Source organism: Littorina saxatilis, linkage group LG3, assembly GCF_037325665.1.
Source record: "Littorina saxatilis isolate snail1 linkage group LG3, US_GU_Lsax_2.0, whole genome shotgun sequence".
NCBI classification, from domain to species: Eukaryota; Metazoa; Mollusca; class Gastropoda; order Littorinimorpha; family Littorinidae; genus Littorina; species Littorina saxatilis.
This window is the reverse complement of record NC_090247.1, coordinates 53,660,344-53,679,696: the sequence shown is the minus strand read 5'-3', so window position 1 is coordinate 53,679,696 and position 19,353 is coordinate 53,660,344. Positions and strand designations below refer to the sequence as shown.

The 19,353-nt window shown below is 41.2% G+C and overlaps 1 protein-coding gene across 1 annotated transcript in view; it reads right to left on the bottom strand.

Moving 5' to 3' along the window:
• LOC138962656 (hydroxylysine kinase-like) overlaps nt 1-18,556 on the bottom strand; it is a 29,368-nt gene extending 10,812 nt beyond the window's left edge. The window contains exons 1-2 of the mRNA XM_070334555.1: nt 18,337-18,556; nt 42-217 (exon numbers count right to left, since the gene is read on the bottom strand). Coding sequence (XP_070190656.1) covers nt 42-176 — 135 coding nt within the window. The 5' untranslated portion in view covers nt 177-217; nt 18,337-18,556. The remainder of the gene's footprint in view (nt 1-41; nt 218-18,336) is intronic.
• Between the last annotated feature and the right edge of the window lie 797 nt (nt 18,557-19,353).

The following is a 19,353-nucleotide window of genomic DNA, read 5'->3' as shown; positions in this document are numbered from 1 at the left end:
TTCACCCCTTTAAAAACCGTTGAGTAAAAGAAAATATTCACCTCTTCTGCAATTTTCTCTACTATGCCGTCTGCCACTTCAGGGACAATAACTTCGCCTGGTTGCTGTATGACCACTTCTGTGGCAGAGTTCTTTCCCTTGTCCTTCCCGTTGAAATTCTGTTTCTTGTAAGACATAGCGGCTGGGGCGCAACAGACTCACAGTGGATTCTCAGCACCTGTAATAAAATGCATGGGCAAATACACTTAGAACAAGAAAAATGTTCATTCAAAATGAACAGGCGTCCATGTTATTTTGACAAAATGAATATTTTTGTTAAAGAAGCTGGCAAGCACACCCTATCGAATATAGCGGAAGTAGTAGTAAATTTCAAGGGGCTTATTGTCCGTCAGGTCTTAATTGCCTATATTGGACATGAATTGGTTTATACGATTCGAGTTTTACGCCCTCACGGCTTTTTGATGTTTGCATGTTTAGATGGTATCAGCCATCTGCACTTATGGTAGAATGACCAAGATCTTTAACGTGCCATTGTGGTGACACGGGGGTGGGAGATGGATACCGTCTCTGGGTCTGCACATAAAGTTGACCCGTGTCCGTCCCGGCCCGGATTCGAACCAGCGACCTCTCGATCACAAGTCCAGTACTCTACCACCTGAGCTACCCGGGCCCCCGGAAGTAGATTCGACCCTAAATGCTTAAGGTATTAGAACACACCTGACAGTACGCTGGAGTAGCCTCCCTTCCCGGATTTAGAACGCGTTTCGTGTCGTAACAGATTATCCACTTATTAGCCATATCCGTATGCAAAATAATGAAATAAACATTAGGAAATGTCAGAAGTTTACAACTATCGACATTCTCTATCAGTGCAATAAAAAAAACAATCGTTAGAACTTGCATTTACGACATGTCGTGCGTGAGAACGTGTCACTGTAAACAAGCACTTCTTGCCTGGCTGAAGAACCATACGAGTCAATCTAAAACAGCTGTTCTGCGCGAACTTAGAATCCGGTTTCATTCTAGAATGGACCGGGTCCAGGTTGGAATTCTAACCCTGCGCAAGTACAGGGGTGCCATTCTAGAATGAAACCCTTGTTGCTGGTCCATTCTAGAATCGGCCGTGCGCAAGGTTGGAATTTGGGTCCAAGTTGGAATGGTCATTTCAGTTAGACTATCACACAACCAAAGCCACAAATGTGGATTTTCTGTTTGTTTTTGTTTTTTGTGTGTTTGGTTGGGTGTTTTTTTCGGGTTTTTTACACTTTACTCAAAGACATCGTGAATTGGGATTGTGATGTTCTGAAAGTGATTACGATTTTGAGAGACACTCAGCACTGATCGCTACGAACGGAAATTTCCGGACTGACAGTGTTTTGCCGATCTCGCTTGTAACTTTTAATCTTATTCATATACATGAAGTTGGTCTTCTGAATTGTGAAGATATAATGTCAACTTTTTTTTAAACCTGTGACAACAGCTCTATAACTCACTCTGTCCTTCTGTTGGTCTGTCTGTCGGTTAGTCGGTCTGACCGTCTGTCTGTCTGTCTGTCAAAAAAATTGTCAAAAAACCGGACATTTCCGAGAGGGAGACAGCGCTGACATTGCAAGCGGCCGCAACCGGCTCTCATCACAAAAACAACAGCCCTGCAAACAATACCGCCCTGGTAGTCCCCCTTGCTATGGTCTGCCTTTGTTTATTCCAGCGTCGCGGACGACGCTGGTATCTGCGGTCGGGAAGACTTTCCACGAATTTGCCTGCAGGGCGCCGCCGTGTTTTCTGTGCTCGACTGCGAGCAGACCACAGGCACATTACACCCAAAATTCTTGTAGGCATACACAGACGCAACATAGCATATACAGACAATAACACCCACAACACTTCAACTGCATATGAAAGGAATAAAAATAAATCCGCAAATCAGTCGCGCACAAAACACCAGAAAGAAAAACAAGGAGTACCAAAGCGGCGTGCAGAAACTAAACTGACTCGGAGACTGAGAAGAAACATTTATCACACGATGTGGATAGCAAACATTAAAATAAAACAGATAAGTCAAGCAAAAAATAAACACAAATATCGAAAACACAATAAACAAAGGTAAAGAAAACAAAAAGAGATGCTTGCCGACAGTCAGTGTGTGTGTGCGTGGTTTGCCGTGTGCGTCAGCGGCAGGGCCGGACTACCGGGGGGGTTATGGGGGTTGCGCAACCCCCCCCCTAGCCTAAACATGTACCTTACTTATTTAATTTTTTTTTATTATTGCTTATTTTATGCCGTTTCATGCAAGGAGCGACCATTTTCCTATCTCAGAATATGACCTACCCGTCAGCTTCAGGGGGCTTCGCCCCCTGACCCCCACAACGAGGAGGGGGGTGGGGTGGGTTCTAGGGTTTTCGGACCCCCCCCCCCCCCCCCAGCCAAAAAAATAAAAATATTGAATGAGGTATGCATTTCTTTATTTTACATTGAGTTTCAATTTTTGGGGTATTAATCAGTGACAAAATCTGCTGCCTGAAACTGGTAATGATCATCCTCAGAATGCACCAGATTGCACCATTTTGCATCCTTTTTTTCAAAATTTTCCGGGGGGGCATGCCCCCGGACCCCCCTAGCAAGCTAGGCGCTTCGCGCCGTCGGCTCGGCGCTTCGCGCCTTCACACACATATCTTCACAATATACTTTTGAAAAAAAACAGTCATAAAATGAGCTGATCCGCCCCTGCCGCCAGGGGGGACATACCCCTGGGCCACCACTGGCAACCCCCCCCCCTCCTCTTCGCCTAGTCCGGCCCTGAGCGGGGTGTGTGTGTGTGTGTGTGTGTGTGTGTGTGTGTGTGCGTGCGCGTGCATGCGTGCGTAGGCTACGTTCTTGCGTGTGTGCGTTCGAATGAGAAAGAAGAGAGAGAGAGGATTGAACAATGAGGTCACGTTCTCTGTCACATGAATACATATACACACACTGAAGGCTACTTCGGACACGAACACTTGCCAACAACTGTGGTTGGACATGCTTTTGAAATGTAATATTTTTTCGACATGATTTCTGGACATACGAATCCCGCTGTGTTGCCTACTGATGTTGCGAATGATGAAGGTTTTGAGTTGACTGACCTTGAGGAGGGATTGCATCAGGCGTTTATCGTCTCAAATTATATCCTTGCTACTTTTCAGGAGTCAACTATTGCCATTCATGGTAACTTGGATAGTCGATGTTTTTATTTGTTTGATTCCCATAAAAGAAACAGAAATGGTAACCATTCTTCAAATGGCGCTGCAGTTTTGATGTCATCAAGTTAATTCCTTTGCAGAATTGATTGATTTTCTCAAAAGCCATTATCAATGTGTTTATCAATTAACACCTGTTCATTTCTGTCCAACTGCAATGCAAACTCAATGTGGAGGAAACAAGGATTCATTACAAACAAGTCATCCCTGTACATCAACAGATTTATGTACCTCAATCAATACTGCTAGTATGAGTGACAGGAATCTAAAAGAAAAAACAACCAAACGCAAATGTACTACTACTTCTACGACTCGTTTGAATGTAAAACAGAAATGTAACACTATCTGTGACAATGACGGTTCTACGACTCGTTTGAAGGACAGTATAGATCGAACCTTAACCCACAACTACGACAATTTGTGTCAGACTTTTTTGAACAGGAAAATATGCCTCTGTTCAACAGTAACCAAAACATGGAAGATGTTTTTGAAACTTTACAGAAATGTAACACTAGCCTATCTGTGACAATGTTGCTTTTGAATTGAACCCACATTTGTTGAACAGGAGAGAATGTTCCTGTTCAACAGTGCCCAAAACACTGAATCTGACGTTTTTGAATCTTTTCTGTCATCTAACTGAATCTGACGTTTTTGAATCTTTTCTGTCATCTAACCCAATTGCTCATGACTTCATCGATCTTGAACATGCCTACTTTTCAAAGAAAGACAGACAAAAGCGAAATCTGCATGTTAGCCATCTGCCTGAAATGGTCAATGCACTTTTGTAAAATTGTCACAGCTGTAATGCACTTTTGTGAAATGGTCAGTGCTGTTGTGCACTTATGCAAAACTTGGTGCTGTGCTGTTAACATTTGAACAAAATGCATTTTGTTCAAATGTTTAGTGCAACTTGCTACTATATAATCGCTGTATGCGCTTTGTGGTAATAATGCACTGTTGTGAAAAGTTTGCGCTAAATGTTGGCACTATGCATCATTGTTGGAGCACCCTCCTGTAGATGCACCATGCTGAAAAATGTACTTATGAATCAAGCATTGACTGAAATAAACAATTTATATATCCAGCACAACATGCAATTCATTAACTTTTGACCCTAACCTTTAACACTTCCCAAAATAAATCTTTGGTGGACATTGCATCGACGCTGTTCATTTTGAATGAACATTTTTCTTGTTGCGTACTCAGGAGTGTCAACTTTCTTGACATGACATGACATCGCAAGATCGCCAAAGGATTTTTTTCAGGGGTAGACAAATCAGCCCCATTTTATCAAAGGGAAGGTGCAGGTGGAGATAATTCAAGGGAAGACAACTCTGTCTTACCTACAAACATTACGGCCCCCTTTATTCAAGGGTTTCATTCTAGAATGGCACCCCTGTACTTGCGCAGGGTTAGAATTCCAACCTGGACCCGGTCCATTCTAGAATGAAACCGGATTCTAAGTTCGCGCAGAACACAGACAAGTAATGGAAAGCAGTCTGCGAATAAACATAACAAACTGCTGATGAAAAAGTGTGTTCGTCCCTGCTCTGGATAAAAGACATTGGACTGATGACAACGTGGCAGCGTTCACGCGAACAGATTTTTTTCACATTATCGCTTCTACATTTTATTGCACGTACTTGGGGCAGATCAGAATTTCACACTGGAAGATGACAAATTGGTCTTGTGAGTTGAGAACCACATGTTCTTTGCCGACAGAAATCACGATGGGACAAGATGCAGATTGTGTTGAAGAGATGTTTGCAGATTATCGCATCTACATTTTATTGCTCAGATCAATGCACGAATTAAGTTGGGGTAGATCTGAATTTCGCAATGCCGGAAGACGACAAATCGGTCTTTTGAGTTGAGAACCACATGTTCTTTGGCGGCAGAAATCACTATGGGACAAGATGATGATTGTGTTGAGGAGGTTAATACTGACTGACTTTAGATGAAGAGTTCCTAGACCTGGTTTTTGTAGAGAGGCATCATGATGATATCCTGTGTTTTTTTAACGTTCTTGGTGACAACGCGCCAGAATCGCACGAAGATCGAACTCTCGAAGAAAACAAGTTTATCGCTGAACATCGGAAATGTGAAAGTATTACTCTTCCTGTCTGATCAGTCTCCCCGTTAAATCTACAGGCTACATTATTTATCAGGTAACTTACCAAACCGGAGTGTGTGTGTGTGTGTGTGTCAGTGTCAGTGTGTGTGTGTGTGTGTGTGCCGGATTACCACCATTAACGCACCCTTTTGGACTTTTCTACGTAACCTTACTATGCCTGCTGTGACATTCACGAGGATTATTGTGATTCTTGGACAATCGTGTGCCTGTGCTGGACTTGCAGGAAGACAAACGGCGTCGGAACGTATACGTGCTGCCAAGTGTGCATGCCCAGAGCGCAGTGTGAACCGAGAGTGAATGTGTCATTGTGTGGAAGTTTTGCTTGATTGATTTATTCATGATTTAATTTGCCTTTTGGTTCAATAGAAAAATCTGTATACCTTATACTTTGTATTTTGTGGTGTGATTCGCCCGAGTGCGAGACCCCCATCCCCGAACGCCTCTGTGGGTAGAATTGTATAATTGTGTGAGTAACGTGAGTGTGTAGATGAGAATGTGTAGATGAGAATGTGAAAGTTGCTTTGGACCCAGACACACACAGCAGACTTCAACGCAACAGCTAAGTTTCAGCCTGACAAAGAAATTCGAGTGACACAGCTAAGGGCTGTACTTGTTATTTCTCTATTAAAACAAATGTTTCAAGATCTTTAGGCCAATAAAAAATAAATTGTCTGTTTCTAATAACATGGGTAAACAAAATAGGGTAGGTAGGTAGGGATTTTTAATTTTTTTTGCCAGGATAGAATTGTTCAAAATAACTAAATGACACAAAGAGACAAGACTCGCTATAGATAAATTTATTTTTAAAAAAGTTAAAAATGTGACAAAGAATATAAAATGATTGTTTTACCTGGTCTGGAATCTTCAGTAGTAATTGCATTAAAAAAAGTCTGATATATATATATATATATATATATATCAATTATCATGTTAACTTTTTCTTAAAATGGGTGCGCTAAATCCTAGTCTATTTGTTTTTAATGGACTAAGCAATCCTTGGACTGACAGAAAATATGTATTTTAAAAATGTCCAGTTGCAAGTTACTTATTTTTCTAATTGGAAGAGAATATACACTCTTTTGTGTTCAAATGGGTAGGGGGCGGGGGTAGTAAAAGGATCACAGTTCAAGATTGTGCGCGACAAGAGGTGTGTTTCTTTTAACTGTGATAAAGAGCGACAACTCAACTTGGTATCTAACACTATTTCTGAACACTGTAACCACTTTAGCACTTTTAATTTATTAATTTTTCTGTCTTCCAAACTTCTTCTTCTTCTCCTCCTCTTCTTCTTCGTTCATGGGCTTAGACTCCCACGTTCACTCATGTTTTTAGCACGAGTGGATTTTTACGTGTATGACCGTTTTTACCCCGCCATTTAGGCAGCCATACGCCGCTTTCGGAGGAATTCCAAACTTCTAATTCAGCTTCAAAAAATGAGAAAAAAAAGGTGTTTTTTTAATTCAACAGTTAAATCACTATGTTGGATATTCTATTTTGCTTCCCTATTTATCTTAAGTTTTTGATCATCTGATTACCTTGCTTTCCTATAATTTGTAAGATAATATGCACTCTTTTCTGAAAAATAGGTAGGGGGTGGGGGTAGTAAAAGCATCAAAGTTCAAGATTTTGCGCGACAAGAGGTGTGTTTCTTTTAACTGTGATGAAGAGGGATAACTCAACTTGGTATCTAACACTATTTTTGAACACTGTAACCACATTAGCACTTTTGATTAATTTTTTCTGTCTTCCAAGCTTTAAATTCAGCTTATAAAATGAGTAAAAAAGTGGTGTTTTTTTCTGAATTCAACAGTTAAATTACTATGTTGGATGTTCTATTTTGCTTCCCTATTTCTGTTCTGAAGTTTTTGATCATCTGACTACCTTGCTTTTCTATTTGGAAGACAATATGCACTCTTTTCTGAAAAATGGGTAGGGGGTGGGGGAAGTAAAAGCATCACAGTTCAAGATTGTGCGTGACAAGAGGTGTGTTTCTTTTAACTGTGATCAAGGGGAATAACTGAACTTGGTATCTAACACTATTTCTGAACACTGTAACCACTTTAGCACTTTTAATTTATTTTTTTCTGTCATCCAAGTTTTGAATTCAGCTTACAAAATGAGTAAACAAGTGTGTTTTTTCTGAATTCAACAGTTAAATAACTCTGTTGGGTGTTCTTTTTTGCTTCCCTATTTCTGTTCTGAAGTTTTTGATCATCTGATTACCTTGCCTTTCTATTTGGAAGATAATATGCACTCTTTTCTGAAGAATGGGTAGGGGGTAGGGGTAGTAAAAGCATCACAGTTCAAGATTTTGCGCGACAAGAGGTGCGTTTCTTTTAACTGTGATGAAGAGGGATAACTCAACTTGGTATCTAACACTATTTCTGAACACTGTAACCACTTTAGCACTTTTAATTTATTTTTTTCTGTCATCCAAGCTTTAAATTCAGCTTATAAAATGAGTAAACAAGTGGTTTTTTTTCTGAATTCAACAGCTAAATCACTCTGTTGGGTGTTCTTTTTTGCTTCCCTATTTCTGTTCTGAAGTTTTTGATCATCTGATTACCTTGCCTTTCTATTTGGAAGATAATATGCACTCTTTTCTGAAGAATGGGTAGGGGGTAGGGGTAGTAAAAGCATCACAGTTCAAGATTTTGCGCGACAAGAGGTGCGTTTCTTTTAAAATTTGTGAAGAGGGATAACTCAACTTGTTATTTAACACTATTTCTGAACACTGTAACCAGTTTTGCACTTTTAATTTATCTATTTCTGTCTTCCAAGCTTTAAATTCAGCTAATAAAATGAGTAAATAAAGTGTTGTTTTTTTCTGAATTCACCAGTTAAATCACTATGTTGCATGTTCTATTTTGCTTCCCTATTTTTGTTCTGAAGTTTTGATCATCTGACTACCTTGCTTGTCTATTTGGAAGATAATATGCACTCTTTTCTGAAAAAATGAGTAGGGGGTGGGGGTAGTAAAAGCATCACAGTTCAAAATTTTGCGCGACAAGAGGTGTATTTCTCTTAAAATTTGTGAAGAGGGATAACTCAACTTGTTATTTAACACTATTTCTGAACACTGTAACCACTTTAACACTTTTAATTTATGTTTGACTGTGTTCCATGCTTCAAATTGGGCTTCAAAAATGGATACATAAGGGTTTTTTTTCCAAATTCACCTGTAAAATCACTATGTTTGATGTTCTATTTTGCTTCCCTATTTCTCTTCTTCAGTTTCTGATCATCCGATTGTTTTTTTGTTAACATATTCACAATACAATATCACAATTTCTTCAGTAGGGTTTGCGTGAAAAAATCTCATACCTATGCTCAAACTTCAGTCGCTATCTCAAAATTTTGCGCGACAAGCTCTATTCATTTTGTTTTTTCCTGATAAACAAAACACTGAACTAACATAAAAACAAACCTTTAAAACTGCCTAACCACTTTGAAATATGGCCTCAGGTGTGAACTCCAGCCTTAAGTACTTAGGCCTTAAACTGAAGTACGTGTTGACAGAATATTTTAATATAAGTGCAGTTTATATTTCAAAGTTTGGAGTCGTAGATCATTCTTTTTGGATGCAAAATGACTAACATGTATCACTATCAGTGAAATTTGTTGTTTAATTCTGCAAGCAAATGTGTGTGCTGTTATTGCATTATTTGCAAAAAACGCACAGAAAAAAACACTATTTTCGACGACTCACTGCGGAGCAGAGCGTGCAATATACGCTCTGCTGCAGAGTTATCCCACGTGCGGTTAGATAGACGCTCATACATGTAAGTACAGTTTATTTTCTAGGTTTGGTATCGTAGATAATTTTTTTCGAATGCAATGTGAAAAACAGGTATTGATACAGTTTGTTGTATAATTTTGCAAGTGAATATTTGTTTATTGGCTGCATGTTTGACAAAAACGTTGTAAAATAAACACTTTTTCGTTGCTTTTGTTGTTTGCTTTGATTGCAGCCAAACGACTTGCTCTACGGGGCTGAAAATAAAGTGGAAGACACTTGAGGAATTGGATAGGCCATCATACGAGAAGGTGTAGAAATCTGCTTGCTGGCAGCTTTAAGTGTTACAGCGACATCAGAAAGCTCTAAAAGCTTTGGTTTTTTTTAAATGCATGATTTTCATAGTTTGTCACTTTAGACTATTTTTGTAATAATTAATTTGATCGGAAAAAAATAGTGTAATATACAAATAAGAAAATTTTTGAATCACATTTTTGCTATCCTTGATGAGAAGCGAGTTGAAATGTGCCTAAATAAAGTCACACCTTAACATTTTTTTAGTTTTTGCCCACTAAGGCATTTGCAACATGAAATTTCAGTATTTTTTAAGTTTTTACCAAAATGACATGTTTTAACAATTTGAAGTTTTTGTCTAAACATGAAGTGACATTCTAAGATCTGAAAGCTTTTTTTTTTTTTTAATGCAACGTCATGAATAATATTTTCAATTTTTTGCATTAAAGAAGCTGGCAAGCACACCCTTTCGAATATAGCGGAAGTAAATTCGACCCTAAATGCTTAAGTACTTAGGCCTTAAACTGAAGTACGTGTTGACAGAATATTTTAATATAAGTGCAGTTTATATTTCAAAGTTTGGAGTCGTAGATCATTCTTTTTGGATGCAAAATGACTAACATGTATCACTATCAGTGAAATTTGTCGTTTAATTCTGCAAGCAAATGTGTGTGCTGTTATTGCATTATTTGCAATAAACGCACAGAAAAAACACTATTTTTGACGACTCACTGCAGTTATCCCAGGTGCGGTTAGATAGACGCGCATACATGTAAGTACAGTTTATTTTCTAGGATTGGTATCGTAGATAATTTTTTTGGAATGCAATGTGACAAACATGTATTGATACAGTTTGTTGTGTAATTTTGCAAGTGAATATGTGTTTATTGGCTGCATGTTTCACTAAAACGCAGTAAAATAAAAACTTTTTTGTTGCTTTTGTTGTTTCCTTTGATTGCAGCCAAATGACTTGCTCTAGGGGGCTGAAAATTAAGTGGAAGACACTTTGAGATATAAGGAATCGGATAGGCCATGACACGAGAAGGTGTAGAAATCTGCTTGCAGACAGCTTTAACATGACATCACATATTGATATATTTTTTAAGTTTTTGCATATTACCCCATTTTTGAGGTCACGTTTTAACTTTGGTTAAGTGTTTGCCCACAACTGACATTAGATTATATTTAAACATTTTACATTATTTTTCTAGCACATGTTCATGTTAGTCTGCGCCATCCATTTCTGTGAAAAATACCAGTGTTCAACATTGATGAAATCATGGACATGCGAGTTGGCACTGTCAAGAGAAACATTTGTAGTTTTAGTTTTGGAAACACGGCGTCGCTTTCGTCTGTCTTTCTGTGAAAAAGAGTGTTCAACATTGATGAAATCATGGACAGGCAGTCTTGATGAAACATTTACAGTTGCTTCAATAGCACAGGGATGTTGCTACAAATTCATACCTATAGGACAAATGTCCTGAGTTCTTCAGCATCAATAGGACATTTGACCGCTTTCAGAAAGTTTCATAGGACATTATGAATTTGCGCCAAACAGCTTATAACATTCCATGGAATTGTTCCAAAGTCATGCGCCCACACACACACGCACACACACACACCCATGCGCGCGCGCTGTAGAACACACACATAATATAGTAAATACATCAACACAGTGTGCGTATAATGTTGTATTTGTTTTGTTTCAAAGAAACCACAAAAAAGAAACCAACATGAACAACTTCAGAGCCGCTGGAGTTGTCTCCCGTACTCCTGTAGCATGCACTGATCTATTCTAAAAATAATCCACTATTTTTAGATCAGTGCGCTGCACCGAGACGGTTATAAATACCCAAACGGCACATACCGCAAACAGTTCGGGAATTCCCGACAAAAGAAAAGATCCGCACGCTGCACTGGCAACTTCAGTGTCAGCTGAACACGAGAGTTTGCTGTGTGAATCATAGAAACATTTCCACATGAATGACTGGTGCGTGACTCAGGGAAATAAGCGTGTTCAAGTGAGATATGTTCCGAAATGTCCTCCATACTCAAGCCAGGAAAATAACTTTGTTCAAGTTCACAAACATCCTGTATGTTCAATTCAGTGTAAGTACTATTTGCATGTAGAAAAGCTTCTTCCATGTTCCGCCCATTGTTAAACACAGACATACTTTCCTGTTCAACAAAAATGTCTGACAAAGAATTAGGCTGTTGTGGGTTCAATTCAATCCCAACATTGTCACTGTCAGTGGCACATTTCCCTTTCATGTTCAAAGGAGTCTTAGATGAAGTGGTACATTTGCGCTGATTTGTTTTTTCTTTTTGATCTCTGTCAGTGTCACTAATAGTACTAGCAGTACTGACTGGATTTGGAGTACAAAAATCTGTTGGCATACTGGAATGACCTGGTTTGAATGAACCAAGCTTGTTCTGTCCACACTGACTAGCAGTAGCAGAAGTTTGGATAGAACTTGGAGAAAAATGAACAGGTGTTAATTGGTAAAAGCATTGATAATGTGTTTCTAGAAAAACAGTCAAATCTGCAAAAGAATCAAATGACATCAAAACAGCAGCACCACCTGAAGAATGATCGCCATTTCTGTTTCTTTCATGGGAATCAAACAAATAAAAACACTGACTATCCTGTATCCAGGTTACCGTGAATGGCAATGGTCGATTCCTGAAATGTTGCAAGGATGTAGTTTGACACAGCAAAAGCCTGATGCAATCCCTCTTCTAGATTAGTCAAATGAAAGCCTTGGTCACTGACAACATTAGCAGGCAAGTAAGCGGGGTTAGTGTGTCCATTAATCATGTCGAAAAAATATTCTATTTCAACAGCATGTCCAACAACAGTTGTTGGCAAATGTTCGTGACCGATGTAACCATCAATGCCGACCCTCACCTTCATCATCACTGTCTCTTCTTGCTGTGCTAGCAGTAGAGCCACTATGACTACTGTCGTCGTCACTGTCAACATTTGCAGAGTCGCTGCTGTCACCATCATTAGCTGCACACTCTGCGTCACCACCTTCGTCACTGTTGTCACCGTTGTCAAAGTCCGGGTCGCCATGTGCATTGGCATCATGCACAGCTTGAACAGCTGCCTGCAAGACATTTGCAGTCACCTCTCTGTGTGCACCACCCACCTTCTTGGAGATACGCCGATAGGTGTTGTGCGACAATCCTGGAATCGACATGATGGCAGAGAACTTCCGAAGAGCTGCCTCGCCACATCCTAACTCGTTGTTGAAGCACATGACAATGGAGTTGTTGACGTCAAACCCCATAGTGATGTTGTTGCTCCCATCAAGTCGGCTACATGAATACTGCTGCTTTGTGAAGGTGCAATCCTGGTAAATACAAAAACAACAAAAAAGATTAGTAACAAACAACAAAAAAGCTAGAGAGCAAGAGAGAGTTTGAGAGAGAGAAAGAGAGAGTGGGAGAGAAAAAGAGCACTGATAATAATCACTAATATATTTCCTTTGTAATACTATTATCATCAGGGCTTACAGCTTTCAGATTATGTAGTTTTTCCCCCACACTGACAGTGACAACTGAAACTCAATCACAAAAATTCCAAGAGAGAGAGACTCAGTTTGGGAGAGCTGGTAATAACTAACAAGGCAAAATAACACAATACAAAAAAAATAGTAATTATAAAATGAGTTTACATACCTCACAAGCCAGTCTTATTTCTCTTGAATATCCCATCTTGTCACCAAACTCCAAAGCACCCCGACAGGGTTCAAACCACACTCGCCACAAGCGACCGCCCAAAACAGAGACTTCAAAGTTTTCAACTCAATGAAGCACCGCTCTTTGTCACTGTCCGTTTCGTCAGCTGCAGCAACGTAGTCTTTCATAACATCCAGTTTTCGTCTGGCAGTACACGGTTGTTCAGCTGGTACAATTCCATTGTTGTCATCAGCAAGCAGATCGTTCGAGATATCAGCATCTCCACTTGCAAAAATGGTATTCGCCGATCGTGTTCTTGTCAGCATTTTTCGCTTGCCAGCGAGCCTTGGCTGCTTCTTTGCACTGCTGCTTGCGTGAACGTTTTCCCCGACCAAGCGGAGTCCTGTCTGGCACTAAATCTTGCAAATCTTGAGCGTTTGTATCCATGTTTTCCGATATTTTCGATGAACTTCGGACAGCAATGACCAATTTCCAAAATGCCGGAAGTTTGCGTAGCGAGGTGAAAGTTGGTCACGTGACCGATCTAGGCCAATCACAAGCTCTCCAACGGTATGTGTCATGTCGGAACGGGGTTGGGAGAATTTGGCGTAACTAACAGTCAAACAAATGCATTTTTGGCATTTCAACACACAATGAAAATAAATTCTTGACACAGTTGGTTTTGAAACACCTTTATTTTGCATAAAATAAGTGTTTTATGTGAAAAACATCGGTTGAACCTGAATTAGAAAGGATTATTTGGTATAAATATGTCAAAATCTCAAAACTGACCACTTGAACACACAACACGATTTTTGACTTCAGACGTGTGTAGCCCCTGGCCTTAAAAGAATCCTTTGCATGGCCTCGGCGTATGGGCAGTAGCTCTAAACGTAAACTATGGCAACAACAACAACAATTCGGGGACGCCTAGAATCACACAATAATGTATCTGGAGTTTTTGCAGGCGATGTCTCAACAAACAAACAAAAGTAGAGGCTCCAAGACGGCTCGGTGTCCGACGCGGGTACTATGCACGCACAACAGCCCGAAACTCCGTCGATAGAGAACACCCCTGGCCTAGGTGATGTCTCTATCGACGAAGTTTCGATTTCATAGTAGTAAGGGTAGTAACTCAAGACGTAAATGTGGCAGTGTCCCATAGGCAACCGCAGAGTTATCCTGTCCACAGGCAACGCTTACCTGATCCCAATTACTAGGCGTCCTCGGGGACGCCTAGAACAAGGAAACCCAAGTGCCAATCACACTACATAAAGGATAACCAAGTGAGGCAAAGTGATAAAGTAAAGACAAGATCGAAGAAACAAAAAGAAATAAGCGTTGTGTAGACATCACCAGTAAGTGAGAGTTCCCCTGACATTTGAGAGAATACGGCTTTCATCCTGGGAAAAGCGGGCTGCCGTACAGTACGAGGAAGATACGTATGCTACGTATTATAACATAGATATTCTTCCTTCATTCTGTTTCGAGAAACTGGACTTACAAGCCCATCAGGAAGGGTTAGTCAACATAATTGCTACTAGTCTGACCTAGTGCAATCAACCCTTCCAACTTTTGTTGCAGCAATCAATAATAATAATGATGGATCACACACACACACAGATACATGCACGCTCTCACGCACTCACCCACTCCGTCGAGGTTAACTGCACCGCGGCTACTTGACATTTACAGACGAAACCGCTGACGGACGGTGACCGACAACATTAGCTCATGAAAAGTGCAAAGCAGCGACTGATATTATTCACTGAGGGAGTGAGGGAGTGTGTGTGTGTGTGTGAGAGAGAACTCATAACTCAGAAATGGTTTACTGTGAAGCCATCGGCCCGTACACAGATTGGGGGGGGGGGGGGGGGGGTTCGAAACGATCGCGATATGTACATTGGATAATATCATGGATAACCATGTTATTTCTTCAGTCCAACACTTGGTCTGTTTACAGTTTGTATTTCTGCCGTTGTTATCATGCGCGAATCGAATGCGACTTGGTAAACAGTCTTAGTTATGTTATATGAAGTCTTATATCGCGCGCGTATCTCCAGACTCGGACTCAAGGCGCAGGGATCTATTTATGCCGTGTGAGATGGAATTTTTTTTACACAATACATCACGCATTCACATCGACCAGCAGATCGCAGCCATTTCGGCGCATATCCTACTTTTCACGGCCTATTATTCCAAGTCACACGGGTGGACATTTTTTTAAATTTATGCCTAACCAATTTTGCCAAGAAAGACCCTTTTGTCAATCGTGGGATCTTTAACGTGCACACCCCAATGTAGTGTACACGAAGGGACCTCGGTTTTTCGTCTCATCCGAAAGACTAGCACTTGAACCCACCACCTAGGTTAGGAAAGGGGGGAGAAAATTGCTAACGCCCTGACCCAGGGTCGAACTCGCAACTTAGTGTCTGTATGCCCATCAAGTCACAGAGTTTGTACATAACACGTCTTCCACGTGCGTTCAGAAGTCAGCGGCAAGTGCAATGCGGCACTGTCCCTGCATTCCCGGTCAGGAGTCACGGGCGACAGCGTCAGGGTTGTCACTCTGGCCTACTTGTTTGATTACTTGACAACAGGCACAATTATGATCCTTCATTCTGTAACCGAGTGCCGAAACACTACGATCACCTCGGGAAGCGAAGTGCAATCAAACAGGATTGAAAATGTTAGGGCTAATTTCTGAGCCCTATAAAAACTGTTATGCAAACCCGAAGGTTTCCATGAACATACAGACAATCGGAAACCACCAGACCCCATCACAAACAGAATCTCAAACCACGGGCCAACAACTCGGGTGCAGAGTCTGCTGTGAAAGGAGCGGTAGCCTCCCCTGTCACAATCGCCCCCGTTTGAAATGAACTTCGTCCCGAAGTTCCGAACCGGGGGACCACTGTCCATCCCAAGTTCGCAGAATGGGAACAGCAAGAAAATGTTCAGTGGTCATATTATGCCATTATCTGAACATATCATGCCGAGTCCCATCCCTGCTCGCAAGCGCCAGATGTAACCGAGTGCCGAAACACTACGATCACCTCGGGAAGCGAAGTGCAATCAAACAGGATTGAAAATGTTAGGGCTAATTTCTTAGCCCTATAAAAACTGTTATGCAAACCCGAAGGTTTCCATGAACATACAGACAATCGGAAACCACCAGACCCCATCACAAACAGAATCTCACAAACCACGGGTGTTGACTTAAAGGCCAACAACTCGGGTGCAGAGTCTGCTGTGAAAGGAGCGGTAGCCTCCCCTGTCACAATTCTATCGATATGATGGGCATACCTCAGGTGATCGGCTTTTGACCACCTCAAGTTCTTACGCCGTCGTATATGGCCAACGGGTTTTCGCCCTTCCGTCCAAAGGGGCACCAGTCTTTCACCTGCCTTTCAGTCATGTTGTACTCGAACACTGCCGAGTCAGTTACAGCATGTAGTGAGTTCTTTCCGTATCTCTGGTCAACCACAATGTTTCTCACAACATGGAGAGTTTCAGACGAAATGACAGCGTTCCTAACTTCGGCTGGGAATGTTGTCAAGTAGAACTCTAGCCCGGCAACCTGATCATCCCAGAACTGTTGCACACTGTCATTGTCTGAATCAGGGGCGTCAAAAGCATCACAAAACTCGTCAAAGTTCTCGTTTTCCGTTTCGTTCAAATGCTCATGTAAACTTTCAGTACATTCAGCGTCACTTTGGCCCTTTATTTTCTCCTCCTCCCTGTCCACTTTCTCCGGTGACTGGAAGCATCCCGGTGAGGGCATTTGCGAAAGGGATGGTGGGGGTGGGCTTTGGAAAAGACCTATGTCGCGGGATTCTTGGGTCGTGTCAATTGTGGTAATGTCATTTTCTTGCACAGTACCTCGATGGAGTTCAGTGTGAGACGCAGATTCCTGTGCCTGTGGTTGTGCTGTTTGTTGTTCAAGTCTCGATGCTGCACGGCGGGCGTCACGCCTGAGCTCACTCGGTGACTTTTTACATTTAGTCAAATTTTGACTAAATGTTTTAACATAGAGGTGGAATCGAGACGAGGGTCGTGGTGTATGTGTGTGTGTGTGTGTGTGTGTGTGTGTGTGTGTGTGTGTGTGTGTGTGTGTGTGTGTGTCTGTGTGTGTGTGTGTGTATGTGTGTGTGTCTGTGCGTGTGTGTGTGTAGAGCGATTCAGACTAAACTGCTGGACCGATCTTTATGAAATTTGACATGAGAGTTCTTGGGTATGATATCCCCGGACATTTTTTTCTTTTCTTCGATAAATACCTTTGATGATATCCGGCTTTTTGTAAAAGTTGAGGCGGCACTTTCACACCCTCATTTTTCAATCAAATTGATGGAAATTTTGGACAAGCAATCTTCGACGAAGGCCGGGGTTTGGTATTGCATTTCAGCTTGGTGGCTTAAAAACTAATGAGTGAGTTTGGTCATTAAAAATCGGAAACTTGTAATTAAAATTATTTTTTTTATTAAACGATCCAAAAACAATTTCATCTTATTCTTCGTCATTTTCTGATTCCAAAAACATATAAATATGTTATATTTGGATTAAAAACAAGCTCTGAACATTAAAAATATAAAAATTCTGATCAAAATTAAATTTCCGAAATCGATTTAAAAACAATTTCATCTTATTTCTTGTCGGTTCCTGATTCCAAAAACATATAGATATGATATGTTTGGATTAAAAACACGCTCACAAAGTTAAAACGAAGAGAGGTACAGAAAAGCGTGCTATGCAGCACAGCGAAACCACTACCCCGCTGAACAGGCTCGTCAGTTTCACTCTGTTATGCACAAGCGGCGGACTACGGTCATTGTGAAAAAAATGCAGTGCGTTCAGTTTCATTCTTTGAGTTCCACAGCTTGACTAAATGTAGTAATTTCGCCTTACGCGACTTGTTTTCTGTATCGGGTCACACCACGCTGCACGGACTGGGTTTCAATGGCCGCTGCACTGTCACTGTTCCACCTTACAATGAGTGTTGTACATTCTCCTTTGCTATGAATGTCCCAGGTGGAAAGATGGCATTTTTCTGTCAGGGTTCGAAGCACAGACTCTAAAGCCACTGGTACACACATTTTAGACGATGTTGGCGTTCCACACACACGCAAAAATGATGAAGTTTTGGGAGCTCGAAGTTGATGCTGCTCGCTGGTTGCCAGGGGCAGGTGGAGAGGGTGTGAGAGAGAGAGAGAGAGAGAGAGAGAGAGAGAGAGAGAGAGAGCATACAAGAGCAAACCTACCAGCAAGGAGGAAATCTGCCTGGTACGATTCACCGCCACACCACAGTCCAGTGTCAAACACCTATGTCGTCGAACTGCACTGCTTACATCTATATAGGCTAAACCTATGTCGTCTTACCACACACAAAAAGCAGTGCTTATACTTTCACAGAGAAGCCAAGTTGAGACTGGTTACGTGAAGGCTGTCGCTACCACTCCGGCCAAATAATTATAATTTATTCTATCTACTCCTTTCACACCCCACTCAGTGGCAGCTGATCGTGGTGCTTTCCGTGGCGACAGTAAAGGGGTGTTGTCCTTCTGCTTGTCCGTACAGAACGGATTCGGTCGACAAAGGTGGGAATTTGTGAACATAAAAAGCTCCATTGGGTGTTGAACTAAGATTATTCTATAGGCGATGTGTGTGTGTGTGTGTGTGTGTGTGTGTGTGTGTGTGTGTTACTGTGTGTGTGTCACTGTGTGTGTGTGTGGTGTTACTGTGTGTGTGTGTGTGTGTGTGTGTGTGTGCAAGTGCACGCGCGTGTGTGTGTGTATGTGTGTGACAGTTTATGGGTATTCTGTATTTGTGTATGTGTGTCTGCGTGTGTGTGTGTGTGTGTGTGTGTGTGTGTGTGCTTGTCTTTGAAGTAGTGAAGATTACAATGAAATAGCAAAACGAGAAAGGCATACGCACACGCGTGTCCTTTGTGAACTCACATTTTCTGCAGGTGACAACAGTGAAGGAAATGGCACGCAAACTACGTGCAAAAATCTGACATGTTGTTGAGTTTTAACACACACAAAACAAGTCGCGTAAGGCGAAAATACAACATTTAGTCAAGCTGTCGAACTCACAGAATGAAACTGAACGCAATGCAATTTTTCAGCAAGACCGTATACTCGTAGCATCGTCAGTCCACCGCTCGTGGCAAAGGCAGTGAAATTGACAAGAAGAGCGGGGTATTCGTTGCGCTGAGAAGGATAGCACGCTTTTCTGTACCTCTCTTCGTTTTAACTTTCTGAGCGTGTTTTTAATCC